The following is a 23,010-nucleotide window of genomic DNA, read 5'->3' on the forward strand; positions in this document are numbered from 1 at the left end:
GTATATGCCGCTGATTGTGACTAAAAGTAATGATCGTCTTTACAGCTGCAGATGGTGACATATTGATTCAGCAGTGCTTTATTAACAGAAGACACTGTGCACCATTTAAACATTTTCACTCAGCTTGCTGACTTCAGGCATGAGGCTCACATTCATCCACCATGCCTGCTGCACAGTCCAGTGGCCGGACTTTTGACTGCAACAGATTTCTGCAAGCTGTTGATTAGGTCATCTTGGACTTTATTCTTACAGCTAGCCTCTAATTTGGCTGACCCGCCCCTCAACATGCCTGCTATTGGCTGACCCTCTGCCTGACCACGTTCTCATTGGCCAGCAACCCCGCCCTGGCCGCCTTGAGCCAAGCCTTGATTGGATGACTCAAAAGATCTCTGGAAAGCTCTTATCAGGATGGTCTAAATGACTCTAGATGTGGACTGTCATGGTCAACCATCCACGCTTTTCCCTGGCTGCCCATTTGGGTCCTCAGACACGGGGCCCATGATGGACCCAGAGTGTGTTGATGCTGGACGAGCAGTTGGCTGGCTCAGTGCTATTCCCAGGGTTTCTCCCCCACAGAAACCCTGTGTGGGCCGCTGGTGGTGACTGTGCTTCAGGCAGCATGGTGTGGCCATGTGTGTCACCCCCTCCCCCTCCCCCTTCCCTTGTCATACCACCAGACGGAGGAGGGCTGTATCATGGCTATCGTCCTGTCACACTTGGATGATGCTTCTTCGCCTTGGAGTTTGACAGTGACTTGCCTTAGTGACAATTACCATCACAACCAGCTTTCTTATCCTCCTGGTTCAAAAGGTCTGTGTGCTGGAGATTGGCAGGCGTTTAATTTTCCCTCTTCCACTGCGATCATGCTGTGCTATTTATTTCACTGCTCCATTTATGGTTCTATCTACTCTTCTTTTATCGTGGCGTATTAACCATTAAGTCCCTTTTCGACATCACACCTCTGTGCGTGTAGCCATTCCTGCAGGCAAGTCCAGTCCCTGTTTGTGGGGCCTCTTGCCACGGTATCACACCTTTATTCACCAGGAGAGCCGGAGAGAAAGAAAGCCACTCTGTAAGCATTCGTGGTTCCTCGCTTTACTCACTGTGTATTGCTCCTTCTTCCCCTTATTTCCATTGGGAGGAACACTGACCTCATTTGTGAGGACAATAACCCCCTTGACTTTGGGGATTAAGACATGAAACCTTTGTGGATTAATTAGGTTCAGAGCTGAATTCATTTTGTCGCCATGGAAGGCAAAGAGGCAAGAGGAAGATATGGGGCTGTAGGCTCTATTATGAATTTGCTGTTTGCCCAGATAGATATATTAAAAACAAATGTTGGGGCTGATCAAATTTAAATCCTCCAACAGAATGGAACTGCATTTGTTCACTGGGCTAAGGATTAGCAAGGGAAGTAAGAGTAACTAAACTGTCAAATCACAGCAAGCATTATAGAGTCTTATACATCAATGCTAACTTCAAACCAGGGTTTTGCAAGCATGGAGACAATGTTAGCCCGCTGAGCTTAAATCTTTGGCAAGGTTACACATGCAAATATGGTTTGCCGGACTATCTTCAATCCACAATAGGCTGGAGCCTGAATCTGTGCATTCACGCCTCTAGATCTACTCTTAAGCTTGTCACACATAATGTAGCAAGTAGCAGTCCTGACAATGCCGCAGGAATCACATTAGCTCAGTTGTCTTGGTAACAAAGCAAATTGTTTGTTTTCCAAGATGCGGTGCAATTGCAATTTAGATGGTTTACACCTATTGTTTTTTTTGTTTTTTTTTGTTTTTTTTTTTGTTTTTTTCAGTCAAGAGCATATGTTATTTGAACGTATCTTTAGCTCACAAAAGGGGCTGTTAGTTAGATGTTTTGTTTACAAAATAACAAAGGTGTTTGTTTCACCAAAGGCACAACAGAAGACGTGTTAATGCATGTTTCATGTCATCTTGTGTTCGCTGTAAATAAAAGCGACTGTTGTCTTATTAGAGTAACACCTTCCGAATGCGACAGCCCCAGGTATAGCTCCCTTATGGACCAAGTGTTGAACATGTGCTTGATGAGATGCCGTCCTCACATTCATTTGCAGCTCCTCTAATGAACCTAAGTCTCATCAACTCCACACACTCCCTTATATTATTTTATCTGCCCTCAAGTTAACATCGCCCAGCAGCCCACACACTGAGCATATGTTTATGTTGATGGTAAGGTTGTTATAGGAAGTAAATGTCTCGCTTAATCTCTCTGTGTTTGTGTGGAAAGCATAAACCTCCATGTGCAGGCTGAGATTAGGGCCTCAGATTCCTGCACATGCTACACGTGGAGGTTCTAGATCTTCCTAAGTCGGGAGGCTCAGAGGTTTTACCAGAGCACACAAATAGTTCAGAAACAGTCAGACACACCTTATGTGTTTGCGGAAATTGCAAAGATGCCGAAACAATTCGGTTTTTAAGCAGTTTAACAGATTCACAGCATTTGGCCTCCACAAATGTTCTAACCAAGGACGAAGGTTCAAACTTCCCAGAGATTTCAGCCGCATTTCAAAGTTTCGTCTTTTAACCCCTGGGCATCCATTCAGCTGCCAGGACTCGCAGTAGCTTCCTTCCCTCCTGAGGACAAAGGTTTATCCTGGGCTTTCATAGACAAAAACTCACACTTCTCCCCAGTGGTCCTCCTCAGTCCTCCTATCTTACGTCTTAAGACACGCAGCTAAGTCGAGGCTAAGCCACAAGCCATCCTCATGGGGGGACGGATCGACCAAATGCCACCTCTCCTGGCAGGACCCACGTATAAGGTGTAATTGTGCCTGCGCAGTACTCTCAGAGCCAGTTTAAGGTATTTGCTATTAGACACAGAGATGAGGAATGGATTTTCTGGAGGAGGAGGATGGGAAAACTGTCTTGGTCAATCCTCCCTCCCTCTCAGCATCTCAGCTCTTTTGCTCTCTGCCTCCTTTGTCCCTCCTTTCGTACCTCCTGATCCTTGAGCCCCCGCCACCCTCTTACTTAACGTTTCTACCTGTTTTGCTGGTACTTGACAAGACAGGATTTTGTCTTTTTGTGTTCCCTGGCATTTCCTCGTTTCATCTTTTGGAGAGAAGGGCAAAAAGAGGATGAGGGATTGAAAGTTTGTGGAGGAAAAGTTTTTGGAGGACGTTTCTGGATTATGTTCACAAGGCACAAGCTGCTCACAGTGTGAACATGGCATGTTGTCAATGAGATCTATTTCCATGACGATTATTTTTATACTCCAACAATCAGGGAGCCGACAGCACAGTACCACAGGAGGAAAAAAGAAAAAGTCCTTCTTCCAATTCGATACACCCTCTGTAACATTTTAGCTGTAAATACTAACAAAGCCATGAGGGAAAAGATAATGACAAGATATCACCCTTCTCTTCTGGCGTCCAAATTCCCATTCTAGCTTAACAAAGTATCCTGTTGAGTTGTCAAGTGTGAGTGCACCGAACCTCGGGCTACGTACATCTTCTGATCGGATGCTCTCCACTGCTCAGTGTTGCGGTAAATGCAACATCTGATGGCTCTCTGAAATCCAGCACGTTGGACAGGTGAGATGCTGCAGTGAGCGTCACTTTTGAAATGTGAGTTAGCACCATGTCACCCTTTCCCATCTGTAAGCTTTCAAGATTGTATGTTCAGTGTGGTTTATGTGTGTGTGTGTGTGTGCGTGTGTGTTCAGGAGTCTGAAGTGATTCAAACTGGTTTTATACACTGTATGCCCAAGAATTGTAATTAAAAACTCTTGTAAAAAAAAAAGAACATTTGTGCAGTCTATCAAAAATATGGCAACTAAACAACTGATTTGGAATTCACTGCCATATTCAGTGTCACTATTTGACTTGGTGTTTGGCAGACTAAAAGAGGGTGCAGATTGAGAGACAGTGTCACAGGGAGAAGGGAATGTCTTGCCTCCTTCATCTGCCATTTAGATTGATTCCACTCATTGCCTTGCTAAGTGCCCTCCTTCATCCAAACCTTCGCAAAATGATCAGTCACCTTTACCTCCTAATTCGCGTGAAGACGACGACAACTGACAGGCCACGTCATAACTTGCATCTCAGCGCTCGTATATGTCTCCTCTTCCGTGTCTCGCGTGCTCAGTGGGCTGTTGGAGGGCTTTCTGCTAGACAGAAGGGCCCGGCTGCAGAGTTGGGGCTCGAGCCAGGCATCTTGATGATTTTTTTTTCAGGGTGCATCACCATCTCTCTGGAAGCGCCAAGCGTACACCAAGGCCATGCCATTCACTGTAGAGAGTGTGTGATAGGGGCCACACCATCTCCCCCATCTCTTCCAGGCATATCTGAAACAAAGATGAATCTGGTTGCCACATTAAAGACAAAACACTGTGATTTCTGTAAGCAATAAAATTGTAATTCAGCGAAGCTGTAATGAATGCAGTGAAATGGTTGTCTAGTGAAACATTTTGTGAACTCGATTAGAGGTGCTAAAGCATTTATTTGTGAAGTCTGTTATTGCAGACATAATTTGCGGTGGCAGCACGGTTTACCTAATTTTATTTATGTATTCCCTTGGTCAATGTTGTTTCTAAATGAATGTGAGATTTTGCTCTTATTGTTGAGCACTAATGCTGCGATTGTGTGTGTAACCAAATGAAGAGTTACACGCAACTGTCTGCTGTGTATTAACTAATCCATTCAGTTTACTGCCTCCATGAATACTAGTCAAATCAAATCAGGCGCCGATTTTAACCATCACAAATGAAGCTGTCGGATAAATTGTCAGAAAATTCTCCATCATAATTTAGCCTTATATGAAACGCTTTTTTGACCTGTAAAACACAACGCTTATTTCACCTCTTTTTCTCTCCCCCATCTTCCCAGTCTAAATTAATGTCACATAACACGATCGATGGATCCCTGCTAATCGCATTAGACATTTTATTTTAAAATACCAGCACCCAGCTGGTGACTCCTAGCACTCATCTGTTTGTCTCTGTTGTGCTGATCTCTGTCTCTCTTTCGATTCCCTTCCCTCCATCTCTCCATTGCTCTTTTTTTTTTTTTTTTTTTTGGTTTTATACCTCTGTCCATCCATCCCACCCTGCTTTCCTTCCTATTCTCTCTCTGCATCTCTATCTCTCCACGTTATGTTTGTTTTCCAGGCTCGAGGCAGGGGTGGAGGAAAATTTGGCTCGAATCCTAGGTATCACATATCTGACCATATTTCAAGCCCAAATGAATCATCTTAAAAGAAAAAGAAAAAAATTTGTTTTTCACTTTAAAGGTCAGACATTAGTGCTGGTAAAAACCGATCTGTGGATTTATGAATTTAGTCCCGTTGTTGGGGCTCCTTTGTAATGGAAGATTCAGTGGGGGAAGCTTAACATTGCATTGTTTTGCTTTGACAACACAGCCACGAGAGCCTGTGCAGCTGTTCCCCATGCTCACAATGGCAGATTAATTAACACAATCATGTGGCGCTGGCTTGGGCTCAACAGACAGGTCTGCTCAGGGATAGATAGGTAAATCCTATACATGCATTTCCAGACTACCACTGAACATTCTTGTGATGCTCCGCCATAACTAGATAGATTTGGTCACTGACTGGTCAGCTGTAGGCATAAAATTAAGCTTGAACAGATCTTTTCCTAATTGCACTGATGTTGAAATTGCAGTGTGTAGGGTGTCTGTTAATGTAACTGTGCCAGTAAGCTCGTGAGTATTCGTGCACATATATGTGTTTATGTCAGCAGGAATACTTGCACACATGTGTGTTTCTGTGTATTGCTGCTAGACTCTCTGGCAAGGAAGGAAGCCATCGCCATTAGACGGAGCTCCTCTAATTAAGATTCCACCGGTCGACCCGTCTCTCTTACTTACTTAGTTCCCTGACATTTTAAACTGTCTATTATGCTGCCTGGCTTTCAGGTGCAATGCTGTGTAAATGGCAAGTAAAAAAAAAAAAAAAAAAAAAGAAAAAGAAAAAATATGTATCTTTTACATACAGTTATCCATCAGGGATGGGGAGGAGGCGGAAGGTGACGGATTGTACCCGGTGTTTAAATTATTGCCAGACTCTGTGATCTTTCTCAATTGATCATATCACTTTATGTCCTCGCTGTCACTCTATTAGCGCCTTTCTTTTCTCGTCACTCCTCACCTATACCTCCCACTCGTTATCCCGTTTCACCTCTCCTTGCCCTGTTTTTTTTTTTTTTTTTTAATATTTCATCACCCACCCACAAACACACACCTCCTCCTGAGTGTTTTGCAAGAACATGACCGCAGTTTGTCAATATTTTACCCTTGGCCCATCCCCTGTGTTGATATAATGATCACTTAACAGTCAAGAGTAAGGCAAGGAGGAAATTAGGGCGTCGGCAGCAGAGAGGACAACAACACTGAAGCAATTATGTTTCTTTCAGCCCAAGCATTCTCACGTTAATGAAATCCCTTATCGTTAGGGGAAGGGGAAGGTGGGGAGGGGAGGACAGGTGCACAAAATGTACGTTGTTCATTTATCTTATTCTCTGAAATGAACGGAAGTAGCGGCACGAATAATGTAGAGATAAAGTCTGGGCAACAAGTGTGTGTAGTTTTTTTTTTCCTTCATATCGCCGGCCGTGCATTTTGCAATAACAGAAGAAGAAAAGGGGAGAAAGACATAGGAGTTTGAGAGGCTGATGACTTGGAGAGGACGAGGGAAGGGAAGGTGAGATGCTGTGTGTGGTGTATCACACGTTTGCATCTTCCTAAAGGACAAATCGAAGAAACTCGCCATGCTAACATTTGAAGTATTTACCTTCCTGCGAAATGTCTGCCCTTTCACTGTGTAGATGAGATCAGTCAGTCTTCAAAAGTCACAGAGATCCAGCTGAAGGCCTAGTCAATTTGGGAGTGATCAGGGACTGTGTAGTTAGCTTTGTTTCTCCTTCACTGTGGTTCACTAGGAACTAGGAATTGACCAGGGCCTTATTTTTTGGTTTTTACTGCTTCCGTAAACCTGTTTTTCCCCCTAAATTTCATTGGATTTACAGTCGGAGAGTGTTAATCATCTCACTTATTGAAAACTATCTAACTTTTCTAGTTTTTTTCATGACTTTTCAAGTGCTTCCAAACTAAATCAACAGTGTCTTCAACAATTGCCATATAGACACCAAAACGAACAGTGAATTACCTCGGCTCAAAACCAGTGTTAATCAGTCTGCAGACCTGGATTAGTTTGTTTGTTAGTGTCTAACAAACATGATACATTTAGAAAATGTTATGTAAAGTTTGTCCTTAAACTGGGGGCATTACTAACATAAATTAATCTTGGAGAACAGCTCCCAAAATAACGACTAATTTCTCCACTGTGGAGCAGAAAGGTTAACCAGTTGGTGGTGCTAGATGAAAATCATCACCAGTCAATCGAAATCGTCCTCTTGGGAAACATGAATGGTTTTACCAAAGGTTGTGCCAATCCATCATTGTAGATGTGGCGATGTGACGTGACGAAAGTCAGTGGGCTTCAACATTTGGAGACCATAAAAACTAGTACAAAATGTTGTGACAGGTTTCCCTGTCGCCTGGTGGCATGTTTTTAAAAAACATCTTGAATTCTTGTCATACGTGGCATCAAAAAAAAACAATAACAAATTTGTGAATTACCAAAATCGGAGTAGAACTTTCCCACTGTGGGCTACAACATTACTTTTTCTTCTGGTTTCACCACCTGATACACACCTTGGGTAGCCTAAATATTTTTCAACTACAATTTTTCAGCCGTGACTCCTGGTCAAGTGCATACTTGCATGCACATATTTTTGGGGACGATGCCTGAAAGCAGGTGTGAAGTGAATTTTCCGTGAAATCCACAGAGGGACAAAGACGATCTCACTGGTAAGATACCTTTGGGAGGATGATGCATAAATAAATAAATGCCCCAGTCCTTGTTAGCTGCTGCTATTAGTAGTGTCGGGCTGCGATGACACTAATGTCTGCTTTGGGCTGCCGTGCTGGGCTTCTTTCTGTCTCTCCTGTAAAAGAAGGCTATCTGATTGGAAACAGATCTGGGGCACTGGAGGGGCTGGCCCAGGCTCGTTGGATTTAATGACCCATTTCCTCAGCTGCCTCGTGCCACGAGCTGTTAAACGACAGTCAAGGTGCCCAGGGGTTCCCCACCATGGGGGTGGGGGTACAGAGTACACTAGCTGTAGAGACGGTGTGAGTAATAGAGAGCAACATACCCCAGCTACTAGACAGCAAATCAAAGGCCATTTCCTAAGCAGGACGTTAACAAGCACCCACCACAGTCTTAAGTCACATGTTCACTGCATTCCAGGAGTTTTTTTTTTCGTGATGAAGTGTTGGAATTAACTTCTTTTGGTATAGTCAGACTCTTGAAAGCCACCAGAAAAAGTAGCTACATGAGTATTTAATGAAGTGGATAGAAGCAAATACATATAAATAGACTATATAATTATATAATTGATTTAAAGTAACAATATGCAACTTAAGCTAGCGCTGAAATGAGATTCAAAATTACTAACCATGCTGCCAGGCCCTCCCTCTCCCTGCTTTTCCACTGTCTGTTACACCACGCTCTGCACAGCCGTTTAAGCATTAGTCACTATCGAATTAAAATTGTCAGGAATGGTGGCAAATGTGTTAATTCTTTAGACATTGTCATTTTCAGATTGGTTAGAAGGGGGAGCCTCGAAAAAAGCTGGTGGTGGAGTTGCACTGGGGGGCATTACGTTCGAAAGTGGTTCGGATATTTTGGCCTCTTCATTCATTTTAAATAGGGTGGCCAAAATATTAGAACCACCTTTGAATATAGTGCACCCCAGTATGACTCCACTACCCACTATGACCTCAATAATAAAAAAAGAGAGTGGAATTATTGTTATAATTTATGGCAGTTTCAATTTGAAACTTGTGAAGTTTTAACTTCGCAAAAGTATAATTCATGGCAGAGCTGCTGTATTGGACTGCATTAGATTGAACGGGTGTACCTAATAAAGTGGCTGGTGAGTGCGTATTTGAAAAAGTTACGTACTAGCTCGAACACCTAAGAAGTTAACAACATTACCTTGAATCACCTGCGGAAAAACAAGGCCAGCAAAATGCGGAACACACACAATGCAGTTGGATCACAGAATAAACCGATAGAAGCTACTTTTGTTTAAGGTGCCACGGCAGCATCCGATTTACACCAGTGAGCCCACTTGACCTTCTCCACAAGTACAGCAACATTGCTCAAGACCTTGTGCAAAGACCTAATATAACCATCAAACTTGCATTGCTGAAAACTTGAGCACGCTTTGCCCTATCAAGCTAATGATCAATTATTAATATCTACAATCCTCAGCCTTGATGTGGCTGCTTGAATATAGAAAAGCAGGCAATTATGTGCTACTCTCTCTTTTGGGTTTTGGCTGCCTCCATCTCCGGCCTGCCTCCCCTTCTCCATGCGTTGTGCCCCCCCCCCCCCCCCTCCCATAAATATATAACAGATAGTTCCTCTTAGCAAACCACAAGTTCTTATTGAGGCCTCTCATTGCAGATATCCAGATCCAGATTAATTTGTAATTAGTCTTGAGTTGTTGAGCCTCTAAAAGATAAAGGATTCCAAGTTCCATTCTATTCGCCCCAAACGCTGACGATCACTTAAAAAGAACAAACCCTCGCGCTTGATAAAAATAGCTTAAGCTCAGACTTATTTGTTTGGCGACAAATGCCAGACACATATGTCTGAATGGCTTGGGTGATGCTAAAGCGGGGACTAAATGAGTTGGTCTATAATAGAACTTGTCATTGTGTCTCTCTGAATCTTTGTTAATAAAAAAAAAAAGAAAGACAAAGAAAAAAATTTGCTTAATCTCTCAGTCCGGTGATGGCAACCCTGGCGATTTCTGGGTGCAAGGCACCACTCCAAAAAGTAGGCAGCAAAAATTACATCTATGTTGGATTTAATGTTTTACAATGCAAGTTACCCCCCTAGTCGTCAGCAGGTTTATGTTAACCTTCTCATTAATTTGCCCCCAAATGTCACACATCCCTCCACAGATGGCAAAAGATGAATGAGGTGAAGACATGCGAGCTTCATGTGAGTGTAAAAAACACACTGCAATGGTTTTCAGTCATTTAAGAGGACAGGGGGTGTAGGGGGGGGGGGGGAGGGGCAAGGGTAGGGTGGGTGAGGGGGTGCTCTAGTCTATTAATAGTTGAGTCATCAGTGCCTCAATGTTCTGAAATGGCAAATTGTTAGATCCCCAATGGTGATTATTACTTTCTGTCAATGACCTTCATAACAAATTAAAATTATGCGACTGGGACAGAGTGTGCTCTTTAATAGGCGTCATGCTTGGGAGTGTGTGTATTAGAGTGTGTGTGCAATGTGCATGTTACTTTGTGAGAGTAATTGTGTGTGTATGCGTGTTTATATGTGGGTGGCCAGAGGGTAAAGACCCTTCCATCCTCTCACTAAAATCCCTCAAACTAGAGCCTTTCTCTCATTTTACCCTTAAAGTGTGGCCTTATCTTCTGTGGTCATTGTTTCATTTCCATAGATACACGTACACACTCTCGCACACACACTGACACACACTGACACACGGAAACATACGGAGAGGGAGGATGTTTTGCAGCTACAGTATAAATCTTTTTATTTCATTTTCCAAGACACTAGAGTCAAGTTCATAGAAGAGGAAAACGGGACGTGTCCTTGGTCTCTGGATTTACTGCCAGACCAGGCTACAGTGGGAGCAAGAGTCTCTCTCTTTTACCCACACACACACACACACACACACACACGGATTCATGAAGTAAAGCAGATTTACCCACTTTAGCGCCCCTCCCTCCACAGTGGCCTTGTTAAAAGTGTTCATTGCCCCTTGTGGTAATATATGTCTTTAAGTGCATATTTATGCTCCCAAGCTATCGATCACTGTACATTCCACACCAGATAATTACTCCACCTTAATACGCACCCTTAATGAGGCTTAATTCATTCATTTTCATTGATGGAGAATAACGCCACTAATGGCTGCGGTGTGCAGAGTATCGATGCCACGTACAGTAAAGACTCCGACCAGTGCCAGGTGGATTGAGGGTGGGACAGAAGTGCTGGTACTGTAGCTGAGTTTGATGATTGGCCTATTGTGCTCGCTGTTGATTTAGCATGCACGGGAATGAATAGGAAATCAATGGTGGCTTAGAGAGGAGCTCTACTTTATTCGGTGTTAAACGGGCAGAGCAAAAGGGCGGTTGTCATTTTTTAGGTGGCAGTCTATAGACGTACGGTAGCCGGAGAGAATTTTGGTCGTAGGGCCTTTTGCGTGTGCTGTTTCCCTTTGCTTACAATTCCCTTTTTCCTTTTTCGTCTGTCAGTGCTTAAACTTGCTTAAACATCTTCCCTCACTTTCTTGTCCTAAATGTCTTCATTTTTCTGCACATTGTTTTTGTTTGTCTTCATACTTCTGTTCTCTTTCCAACAGAATCCCATTATTCCCATGTATTCATTTGTTTCTTTCCCGAATATCTTGTGATTTCCTTTCTTACTTTTCCTCTCCTTCCTCTTTTCCTTTAGTTTTTCCTCTCTTCTCCTTCCATTTCTTTTCCTTGTTTCACAGCCTTGTCTGCCTTTTTTCTTGATGTATATTAACATCCTTTGTCATCTTTTCCCTATATTTGCTTTCTGTTCTTTGCCTTTCTTTATCCCAGTCTTATACATTTATTTACGTCCTTTCCAATATCCTGTAAAATCTTGTCCACTTTGACTCATCATTTACACCTTTGTACATTCTTCTTCCTTTCCTTTCCTTACCTTTCCTTTCCTTTCCTTTCCTTTCCTTTCCTTTATCTATCCATACAAAACCCAACAGTATCCCAGTAAAAGAGACAGCAACCTAGTCATCCTTCACTAATGGTAACCACACCACTTCCTGCCAACACAGACTGAGAGGGGGCATGATGAATATACACCCTGATTATTATAGCACTACACACACACTTGCCAATGTGTGTGTATACAAATGCACAGACAAACACATTAGTAAGTGCTCTTGTCTTCATGTCCTAAAAGACACCCACCTCTGTCCCCATCTGCCTTTTGTGCTGTCATGCAGACAGTGGTGGACAGCACACACACACACACACACACAAACACATGCTGACACACACACACACACACTCATACACCCTCAAGCATCATCCACAGCCTCTCAACGGGGCTATGATCACCCTGCTAGAATGATAAAGTTAGTGAGACATCAGTGCTCCCTCAGACATTTGTATTGTGTGTGTGTGTGTGTGTGTGTGTGTGTGTGTATGTGCGTGTGTTTCTGTGTGTATGTGTGTGTCTTTTTCCAATGCTCTTTGAAGCCTGAAACAGACTTGAAGAGGGGGGGAAACAAAGGTGGGCTGGTGCCAGGGAGAAACTTATGGCACCATTCCTCTTCCCCTAGCTGGGCAGAGGCATAGCCTTTACTGAGGGAAAGAGCCACCTTCTGTCAGCATGTGAGGGGAGGTGGGGGTGGGAGTTAGGGGGTGTGAGAGTAAGAGAAGTGGAGGCAGAGGAATAGAGGAAAGCATCCTGAAATGAGGAAGTATTTGTCCACACTGCCCATCATTTCCACCTGTACAGTGATATAGAAACCGAGAGATAGAAATGTAATAATTTCTACAGACTTTTTAAGCTTCGTATTTAGGACAGTCACCCATTTCCCCCCTTTCTTCTTCACCTGAGAGTAAAAATAAGACTCACAGTGAAGATCACACTCCCTGACTAAATCACACACTTTCATTCAAGAAAGTGCTTCAAACAAATGTCTTTAACACACTATTCAGCACTCGGAGAACCACCACTCTTTCAATACCCCAGGTTGAAAAAGAGAACCGCTATCTCCCCTAGTCCTCCTCCCATCCTCTCTTCTTCTTTTTCTTTTTCTTTTTTTTTTTTTCTCCTTCACAACTCCAGTTTTGGTGCGGGCGTTCACTAATAAATATAAATGTTTGTGATTAGCATCTCTGCAGCACAGGTGCATGTTTGTTGCGAGGGGAGGCTTGTTCATTAATTTTCAGCCATGAAAAGTGCAGCGCGCCATGAAGGCAGAGTCCAAATCGCACACACTGATAAATGAACGCACAGATTGTTAATGTACCATTGTAAGGCTGCTGCCTCCACCAGCTTTGAGGAAAAAAAAAAGGCCTGCTGCCAAAAGCGGGGCTATGAGCGAACACACACACACACACACATAAACACACACTTTGTCCGAGAGGTGTGGCAGGACCCTATTCAAAGATCTAGATTAAACTGAATAGAGCTTTAGAATGGGTGTTTTTTTTTTTTTTTATCCTTACACATATAGCCAGGGATTATTTAGATTATATAGATAAGATGCCCCCTGCTGCGAGGCTTCTGGCTTGTGTTGTCTAATGAGATTTGGTAGAACTTGTATCTGCTGGGAACAACAGCGCTGGGAACCTCGTGTCCTGTTAAAAGGGGATGTTGGCAGCTACATGGATTGGGCCTCGCAGAGAAAAACCTTTGGAGCTAAAAGTGACTTTGTTCATCTTGAGAACGTGCACCCCTTTACGTGGAAAACAGTTGTGAGTAAACCTCAAAGTATTTTTGCTATGACCAGCACGATGGCAATTATCATGATTCCATATCGGGATTAACCCCCTGCACCCCCTGCACCCCCACCCCTCTTAGTCTGGTTGGACATATTTGGCTTGGGCACACACACACAGACACACACACACACACACACACACACACAGAAATGTGTGCATTGCCGCAATCGCCACATAGAGTGTATTTTAATTAATTAGATAATGCGTGCTAAATCTATAACCGATCCTCAATATGTTGTATTTGAGATATGGCTGTAACGTTCACAACAGGAGAGAGGAATACTGAGGAAGAGTAAACAAAGAGGAACAGGAAAAAAGCAAAAAAATATGCCTCAAAATGGGTTGCAAAAATGTTTTATTAGGGGACCGCTGAACACCTGCCTTAAAATGTCGTTTCAACATCTCCCGAATGCCATTTTGCTTAATTGACTTGGAAATGGCCCAAATGTATTGCTGAATGCGGTCTAATTAATATTAATAATAAATGCCATTATTAACATCAAAGAACATCTGGTGCCCCTGTTTACCCCACCGCCTTATATGTAACACATTCAGCTGCTGTTTTCATCTCACAAACATTGCCAGTATAAACAACAACTTGCATTTCCTTTCGTTTTTATTTTTCGCTGCCATTCACTTGTTATTTGTTCCATCTTTGGTCATTTTTTTTTTTGTTGTTGTTGTTGCCTCTATAGGGTCAGTAGTAAAACAGTGACTACAAGGTGAGGATGCTATGCGCAATTTGGCGCACAGTTGCTCTTTTCTAGCCCCCCCCCCCCCCACACACACACACACACTCTTCCCTCCTCCTTTCTTCTTCTTGTTCTTCTTGGTCTAGACCTGGTTGTTGTAATACCTCAGAGACTCCACAGATCCCTGGTGTACTGGTGTAAAAAAAAAAAAAACTAAAAAAAAACTAAAAAACAAAACAAAAGCATCTGCACACTAAGAGAGCCTTGCATTAGGACTTTCTCAGTGCCCATAAATCATGGACCAAATAACTTTAATCTGAATTTTCATTAAGTAGTCCTTGTCAGGTAGTAAAAGGAGGGGGATAATGCAGTGGTGTTTAATGATAATTGGTGTTTGGTTAATAAATTCTGCAAGTTCAGATTACGTTCTAGCAGTGGCTGGAATGCTAGCATCAGCAGTGTAACTAAACCTCAAATTGATTAACTCGCATGAACCAGACGCTCACAAAGATGGCAGTGGTCCAAATCAAAAAAAAAAAAGAAAAAGAAAAAAGAAAAAAAAAGAAGAGCAAGAGAGGAGGAAAGGGGGTGTTGGGAGGTGTGTTTTAGTGTTTGTGTGCGTGTGTGTGTGTGTGTGTGTGTGAGAGAGAGAGAGAGAGAGAGAACGAGGGAGAGCGCAAGCAAGCATCAGGCCGGATGGTGTTGTGTTGCTCTGGTGTAAGGAAATCAAGTCCCCCCGGGCGCATTTTTAAAAGCCTAATGCCTTTCAAATGATGTCATCACATTTTACTCTTTCTCTCTTTCTCCTCCTGCCCTCCCTCTCACCCAATCTCTCTTAATATCTTTCCCCTTTTCAAACTGTTTCCATCATTCTGCCCCCCCCTCCCTCCAGCCACCACCACCTTCCTGCCCCCATACCCCAATCAGTTATTTGGCTACGGGTAGAGGCCAGTGGGCTTTGACGGGGCGTCACGTGACGCATTAGAATAATGGCCAAGCAAGACGCAAAACATCTTGTGTTTTTATGACTGATGTGCTTTTTTTTTTTCTCCCCCTCTAGTTTTATTTCCTGAAAGTGATATCATACTAATCAAAACCACAGAACGTTTAGAGTGCAAAGAGTGATTGAAAGAGCACCATTAAGGAACTGGCAACCCTCCTCCATCCCCCCATAACCCCCCCCCCCCCCCCTCCAGGCACCACCAACAACCCCCAGCACCATACATGCACACGCAATCACTGTCTTTGCTGCTTATTTCTTTGCCGTCGTCGTTGTTGTTGTTGATGAGTTGTCTTTTCTTTTTGTCCTCCATTAAGAGCTGGGTGTGGTCGCTGTAAAGAAGTAGTCAGCATGCCCCGTCCCAGGGGCACCCACACATGAGCACTGACACACACACACACACACACACACCCACAGAGATCCTTATCAATTTCTATGTTTGTCAGTCAGATGTCGAGGCTGCCCTGGTGGCTTATCCCCACAGTGGCAAGGCATCGGTTGCTTCGTTGCAAGATCCTGGTGACATGCAGTGTGAAGTGAGTGAGGTGTCTTATACACACACACACACACATAGTTGCACTCTCACACACTGTTAGTCAGAGGGGAAGTGTGTGTACATGAGTGTGAGTGCAGCAGACAGCAGGCAGAGTGACTGATACTCAGCCTGCCTCCCAGATGGCCTGCTCAACTCTGCTCCAATCTGATCTCAGAGCCTTTGTTCTGGCATGTTCCATTACGCCGCCATGACACCAGTAAAGGCAGAGGGGAGAAGAGCTGGTCTCAGATCAGATACAGCTGAATTATACATGTATTCCTCTTTTTTTTTTCCCTCCTCTGTGATATTCTTGTACCAGCACAGTCACAGTTTGTCATGTTTTTTTTTTTTTTTCTTCCTAGGCTAGGAAGGCAAGTGAGGGCTTCATAGATGTTATATTAAAATGGCTAGACAGGGGAAAAAGAAGTAGTAGTGGCTTAAAAGTTCAATTTAAAGATACGTGGTTTTATTCCGGATATGGATTATGATCTTCCGTGTGAATGAATGCAAGAAGAATAGTTTTGGCTAAAATAAAACAAGTCAAATCAGCAGGGGCCTCTGACACTTGCAACAAATTTAGATGAGAGAGACGTGCTGGCTTGTAAATACTTATCTCTTTTTTAATCAAATATCAAATATTAAATATCATGATTCTAGACTGTTTTTTTACCTGCAATATAATGAAAAATCATCAATTGCTACAGTTACAGAAAGGAAAAAAGTAATATTTTCTGCGGGTTTATTAATTCATGTTTAATTTTAAATGTTTTCATTAAAACAGTTTAATAATCCTTATAATAATGATAATCTATATTTATAGAGACATTTTCAAAACTCACATTACAAAGTGCTTTATATAAGGCAGCAAATTAAAGCTGGCAAGACGCAATGTTTAAAACAGTAAAATCGTAAAATCTGAATAGACTAAAACTTTAACTGAAAACCAAAACAGTTAGACGTTGATGCATCCAGGTCTTTGTTGGCTAATGGATTTCTATAAGGCAACTGCCATGGCTGTACATTACTATGATTTTAATGTGCTTAATGATTGTTTTTTATTTAGGTGTGAACATCATCTCAACATGAAATTGGTCATTTTTAAATGCACGGGTTTCTAATTGTTTAATAGTGTAAGAGGAACGGGAAACGGTGATAGCAGCTGCCTTTACAGGCTTTTATATAAAGAAACTTTAATTTTATGCAGTTAATTGTCTTTACATAGAAAAAAATTGGAGATGGGAAACAAAAATCAATACCCAAGGATAGTCACAATTCGGGTGTCAACATGTCATCTAGAGCCTCTCCCCCACATCACACGCCCAGCTGTGAACGATGATGCCTAATATACAGGGTGACCTTCAAAATGTCATAAATGTGTTGTGCAATAAAGTGTCAATATTTGTGGTTATATGGAGCAGGATGACTTTTACAGTAATTGGAACAGCCACATTAAAAGCTGTGGATCAGTCAACTGATTAAGGGCGTGCAAGCTGGACACCCAATAGAGCCTGGGAATGACGAGTGTGCATACACTTATGCTACATGTGTACACACTCAGGAGAAGAGAAATGAAGCAGGAAGTTCGGTCTTACCTTTCTTTGCAGTGTGTGTTTTGCGCACGCGTGTGTGTGTGTGTGTGTGTAGGAATGTGTGAGGCCCATTTATTATTGAAGGGCTGTTATATGCCAGGAGAGCACACTCTCATCCTCTCAGTAGTGTGTCTTCCTCTTACAGGTGCACTATTAACCCTGACACACGAGCATGCATGTTTGTGTAAGTGTGTGTGTGTACATGTCTGTGTGTTTGGGTGTTTGGAAGTGTGGTCTGGTGTTTGTCCTGCTTCTAATCTGTGTTTTGGATTTTTTAATTTTAGCCCCATCTGGGGTGGGCAGGTGGGCCACTGTCTGTTACACGATCTGTGGAATCCTTGCCAAAAAGGGATCTGTACAGTAGACCGCTCAAAATATGTTTATGAGCAGGCAGCTATGGCTACAGTATGGTGCCATCCTGGACCAACACTGGGGAAATTGCTTTTATTTAATTATTTTCCTTTTTATGAGACGAGTTTTGAATGAAAAACAATAGGTGGGGACTTTTTGTGATGTGTCCACACGGTGCATGAATTAGGCAAGATATATTTTTATTTCATAATTTTACCACAATTTGTGCAAAATATAATTTGTACCAAATGTCAAGTTTCCTCAAAAACATATTTTTAGCGTATTAATGTCGATATAATGAAAACAAATTGTAGAAATTAGATTTTAATTTATACATTTTCAGAACGTAGCAAAGTATAATAGTTGTCACGTAATGACATTTCCTCAGTCCATAACACTGTACTGTTGTTTAGTGTAAATAGTTATTCGGGGATTTTACGCAATCAACTAATATTTGTATTATATTTTATATAATAATACAAACAGTGGTGCTAATCATGATGAAGGTCAGTGTTGAATTCACCTCTTAACCCTGTACACTTAGACTTTATCAGAGTCACTGGGAATAGTGATGGTTTTGTACTTAATCTGACCCCAAACCACAGTAATGCACTTGATGGAAATTGCAAGACTTATGGAACAAAACAAAGAGTTCTTTAATATCATCATATTATCTGCAGACTAATAGTTTATTGTGTCAGGTAAAAAAGATAACTCCTCCAATCAGCTGATGGGTGCTAAAGTTTACATAGATTCACAAAGAATATTTAATAAATATAAATCGACCTAAACATCAAGATAACATTAAGTTGTGTTAGAACGAAAGAAGAATAAAATAAGGCATTTACACGCATGTTATTTACACAGATGATATTTTACAATGCAGAAATTATTTCTTTCTTTAGTTTCCTCTCTTTCTTTTCTTTTGCAAAAAAAAAAAAGCAAAAATGATTTTAAATCGAGATCCACCATTTGAACATCTGGTTTTAAAAACTTAACTGTCTCCTAGCTTCCGTCTACTGGTTTGTGCACAGAATGAAACTACGCAGTTGCCAAACCCGAGTAGAAGCATCTGGTATTTAGTCTCTGTGTATTGTCACAGACTTACATTTCGGTTGCCTTTCAGTTTCAGTTCTGATAAATAGCCTTCAGCCTGATAGCGGCGTTGTTGAATGGAGTTGTGTGTTTAGTGTCAGTGTGGAGAAGGACTTGCTGACTTGGGTCTTTCCATTTTGTAAACCTTATTTGACTCCCCGACAGAGGAGGGGTGGCATGGGGTGGGGAGTGACAAAAAAAAGAGCAAAAAAGATTAGACCGCCGTTAAAAAATGTCCCTTATTGTGCAGCATGGTTGCCTAAGTGGATTCCTCGATTTTGATTCTTTTTCTTTCTTTCTTTCTGCCTTCCTTCCCCTCCTCCCTACAAACATACTAAATCATGTACCAAATTGGAAAATAAATAACATTACAAACTGTATTTGGGCTCGTTGGGGTCATGCAGACACTGACATGCTAAGTTTATGTGTGTTTACGATGAAACATGACTGGGACAGGCTGCTTTTGTCTGACACTGTCACTGCCACTTACCACCACCAACTTTCTCGACTTCTTTCACATGTCGGATGAGTAAATGTTGATATAAATATTGCAGCACGCTCGAAATATAAAAGAAAAATATTAAACGAGCAAAAAAATCAACAAAGAAAATAGATTTTTTTCCTTTGCAATAAAATCCATAACTCTGTTCTGCACTGTGTGAGTCGAATCTCTTTTACTGCAGCGTCTATCAAATGCTTTCAGAACTAGTACAGATATTTTTAATTTAACAGCTTCAAGATACAAGACATATCAAACATCTGTCGTTTGTTCCTTTTTGTTTCTTTTTTCTTTTTTTTTTGTTCTAACTTAACTGTGTTGCTCAGGCCTTTAAACTCCCCACTGTCAGCACATCACAGGCTCTTAACCTTCCGTACAACAAGGCCAGTGTGTACAATCTGATGATGACACCCTCACCTCAGATTATGCTGCTGTCAACACATTCCCAGGTTGTCGCCACGCATCTTTCGATTCACGTTCAGGAGGTGATTGTGTTGATAACAGACTGCTGTTGCACTAAACTGTGCATCATCGTTTTTTGCTGCGCGGAGGGAAGTGGCGGAGGGTGGGGTCAAAACCGTTATCACCCTATCATATCTCTGACAGCTACCTGTCAAAATCAGGTCGCAGGAAGAGATGTGAGGAGATCCTGCGATGCTGACATAGCCCAATTTAACTTTTTCTTTTTTCGTCTTTTTTTCCTTCTGTCTCATTTTGCATTGTTAATTTTGCTCACTGCAATCCAGCATATGCTTAGTAGGAACGATGGTGATAGCAAGGGTAAAAAAAAAAAAACGGAGGAGAAAGGAGAAGGCGGTGGTGGTGCAGGTGGTGGCGTCGAGTGAGTGTGTGTTTGAGTTGGGGGGGGGGGGGGGGGGGTGTATCTCAGGACTATGGTGTTTCAAAAGAAACTGAAAAGCTTATGAACTGTCAGCGTTCTGTCAGCAAGTAAAATAGCACGGCCCGTGAACCCGTTTGATGAATTTGACTTGGTATAGCGTTCGCACATTTGAACAAGGTAAGACAGCGGTAAGAGAGAGAAAGAAAGGGGAAAAAAAAAAAAATGAGTTGTGTTGTAACGTGTGGAGGGCTGGTTTGAAGTGGCACTCAACACACCTTCCATTTGTCTCTCCCTCTTTGTGCTGTCTGTGTGTGTGTGGGTGTGCTCCAGATGTTGGGGAGGACCTGGGGAAGACAGCTGGGAGCATCCCACCGCCTCTGTCCCAGCATCGTGAGCGGACTCTGGCCTCATCCTCCAAGGATTGTCCCTACTGTGGCAAATCCTTCCGCACCTCCCATCATCTTAAAGTCCATCTACGGATACACACAGGTCAGTAAATCCAAGTATATCACTTTTCCAATGCATTGCTTCAGCAATAAAACATGTATTGTACTTCATACAAAATTCACTCTACTACTTGTACTTACAATCCTTCTGGGCTTAGAATGACATATTGTTTTATGCATATTGGCCTAATCAGATATTGGAGTCAATCTGACTCTGATGTGATGGATATGATGCAGATGAATTGAATGCATATTAGTTATTGATGAGAACTGGATTATTTCTCTCAGGAAGCTTGAAGAACGAAAGAAAGACACCTACTCACAAGGTTAGAGTTGGGTCCTTTAGAACTACACAGATAGTTACCGTTTTCCCATTGACAAAAAGTGTTGACAAGGCCGTAAACATATTTTTACAGTGGCCTATAGGTGCAAAACACTTGATTACACAAAATACAACCAAAGAGAAAAAAAAAAAAACTTTTCAGAAAAGCCAATGTTGTATGAAACACAAAAAGAGAAAATTGTACTTTTCAGAAGTCTTTTTTTTTTAAAAACATTGTTTTGCACCTAGAGGCCACCGTCCATTTTCTCCAACCTGACAAATACAAATAAATAAAGCAATTCATAAGAAGCACTGTTTCCCAACAGTGTCCCTCACTGAGGCTTAAGGCCATTGTTATTCAGTTTTGTTTTTTTTTTTTCATACTCATCATTTCATTGAGCTCTAATTAACACAACAAGGGTTCAGTGTCCTCTGATGTCATCACTCAGAGGGCAATTTCACACTCACTAACTCTGAATAACTTTCAAGCCAAAACAAAGCCGGCCTGTCCACAGTTTAGGGATATGCGTGAGATGATGTGCCTAATAGATTTAGGGTTTTTTTCAGTCAAGCATCCTGAGCCTCTGAGCTGTGTACTACCACCAGGCAGTTGTTGCTGGGAAGTTAGTTGCTGGCTGCAGTCAGAGTAATGATGTGGACTATGGACAGTAGCCAGGGTTCTAACCCTCTGCAAGGTACAAACGCCCCACTGACTATCCAGGTTAAAGTCACAATTAGACCACGCAGAGGACACTTTACAACAAGGACACCTGGTTCTAGCTGGTGGGTGTCGGTTCGTCCCACATGAAGTCAGTGTTTTCCAGCAGGAAAAAGTGGATTTAATATTAACACACATAAGGAGATGAGAAGACTTCAGCTAGAGTTTTACGGTTGAAGTTAGGTCATAGCTGCTGAAAGTATAAGTTGTTGAGGTTTGGTGAAGGTTGGGCAACACCACATAGGTAAAGTTGTTTCTCCTCACTACATAAAGGACAGACTGCTTCCCGCAATGGTACTGAACACTGACTTCAACTAAGTTGAAATAAAGGATCATCCCATGTAGGTGAACTGTGCCAAAAAGAAAAGCCGAAGGTTACTCGTTCAGATTGGTTGTTTCGTCTTAACAACATTGTCAGTGAGGATTGGAAATATGAATGTGACCAAGATCAACTGGACAGGAGTGCAAGACAATTAATGAAACCCAGGGTAAAAAGCTTTAAAGGGCTTTTAAAATGTTGTTTCTAAAAGTTTCCCTGTTGCACAGACTATTATGGCAATGCAATATTTGACACAATTACCAAGCGCATTCATTTTTACAAAAAAAGACGCATGAAATGTGACGTGAGCCACGAATGCAGAAAAAAACTTTTTTCCCATCTTAGAAAACTATGTGAATGAGTTCCTAAAGATGTTCCTGCACCTTTTTTCTACTTGTTTCACCTCACCAGGAGATAATCTTTAGGTACCAGTAGAGACACTGAGGCTAAAACACTCGCAACTGAAAATGAAAAATCCCTTGCAGCTGGGCAAAATCAATGCTGGATTTCTTCTTATTCTCTCTTTCTGTCCTCCCCCCCCCCTTCCTTCTCCCATGCACATAAAAGGCAGAGTGAGGGACCACCCGTACTGTAACCTCCTTTCTCCTTTCCTTAATACCAGACACATACTGTACCTCACATTTGGAAAGGAATCAGAGGAAAAGCTTTGTAATGCAGCATGCTTACATGTCTGCTGCACACTCACATAATTAGGATTCCTATGTTAAATAGTTTATCCAGGTCATAACCAGCCAGTGGTGGATTCTTCAGTTTTTTTTTTTTTTTTGGGGGGGGGGGGGGGGGGGGGGGGCAGAGAGGCATCTGTTATCCTGTGGTGAGAGAGCTGAGTTATGTCTGCTTTGAGTAGTACAGTAAGGATACCCATGAGGGCCATATTTCATCACAGAGGAGGCGGAAATCTCAACCCGGGCCTGGCATTAATTCATTTGGCAAACACACACACAGACAAGTAGCCCCATCTAATTTCATTCACACA

General features: G+C 42.2%; 1 protein-coding gene across 11 annotated transcripts in view; it reads left to right on the forward strand.

Annotated features, from left to right (window-relative positions):
- Positions 1-23,010, forward strand: part of znf536 (zinc finger protein 536) — a 216,555-nt gene that overhangs the window by 125,872 nt on the left and 67,673 nt on the right. For all 11 annotated transcript variants that reach the window (XR_010912298.1, XR_010912299.1, XM_067494954.1 and 8 more), the window contains one exon: positions 20,539-20,697. Coding sequence is in view for 9 of the 11 variants with exons in the window: in XM_067494954.1 (XP_067351055.1) it covers positions 20,539-20,697 (159 nt within the window). In the remaining 2 variants the exon portion in view is untranslated. The remainder of the gene's footprint in view (positions 1-20,538; positions 20,698-23,010) is intronic.

Source organism: Channa argus, chromosome 2, assembly GCF_033026475.1.
Source record: "Channa argus isolate prfri chromosome 2, Channa argus male v1.0, whole genome shotgun sequence".
Taxonomy (NCBI): Eukaryota; Metazoa; Chordata; class Actinopteri; order Anabantiformes; family Channidae; genus Channa; species Channa argus.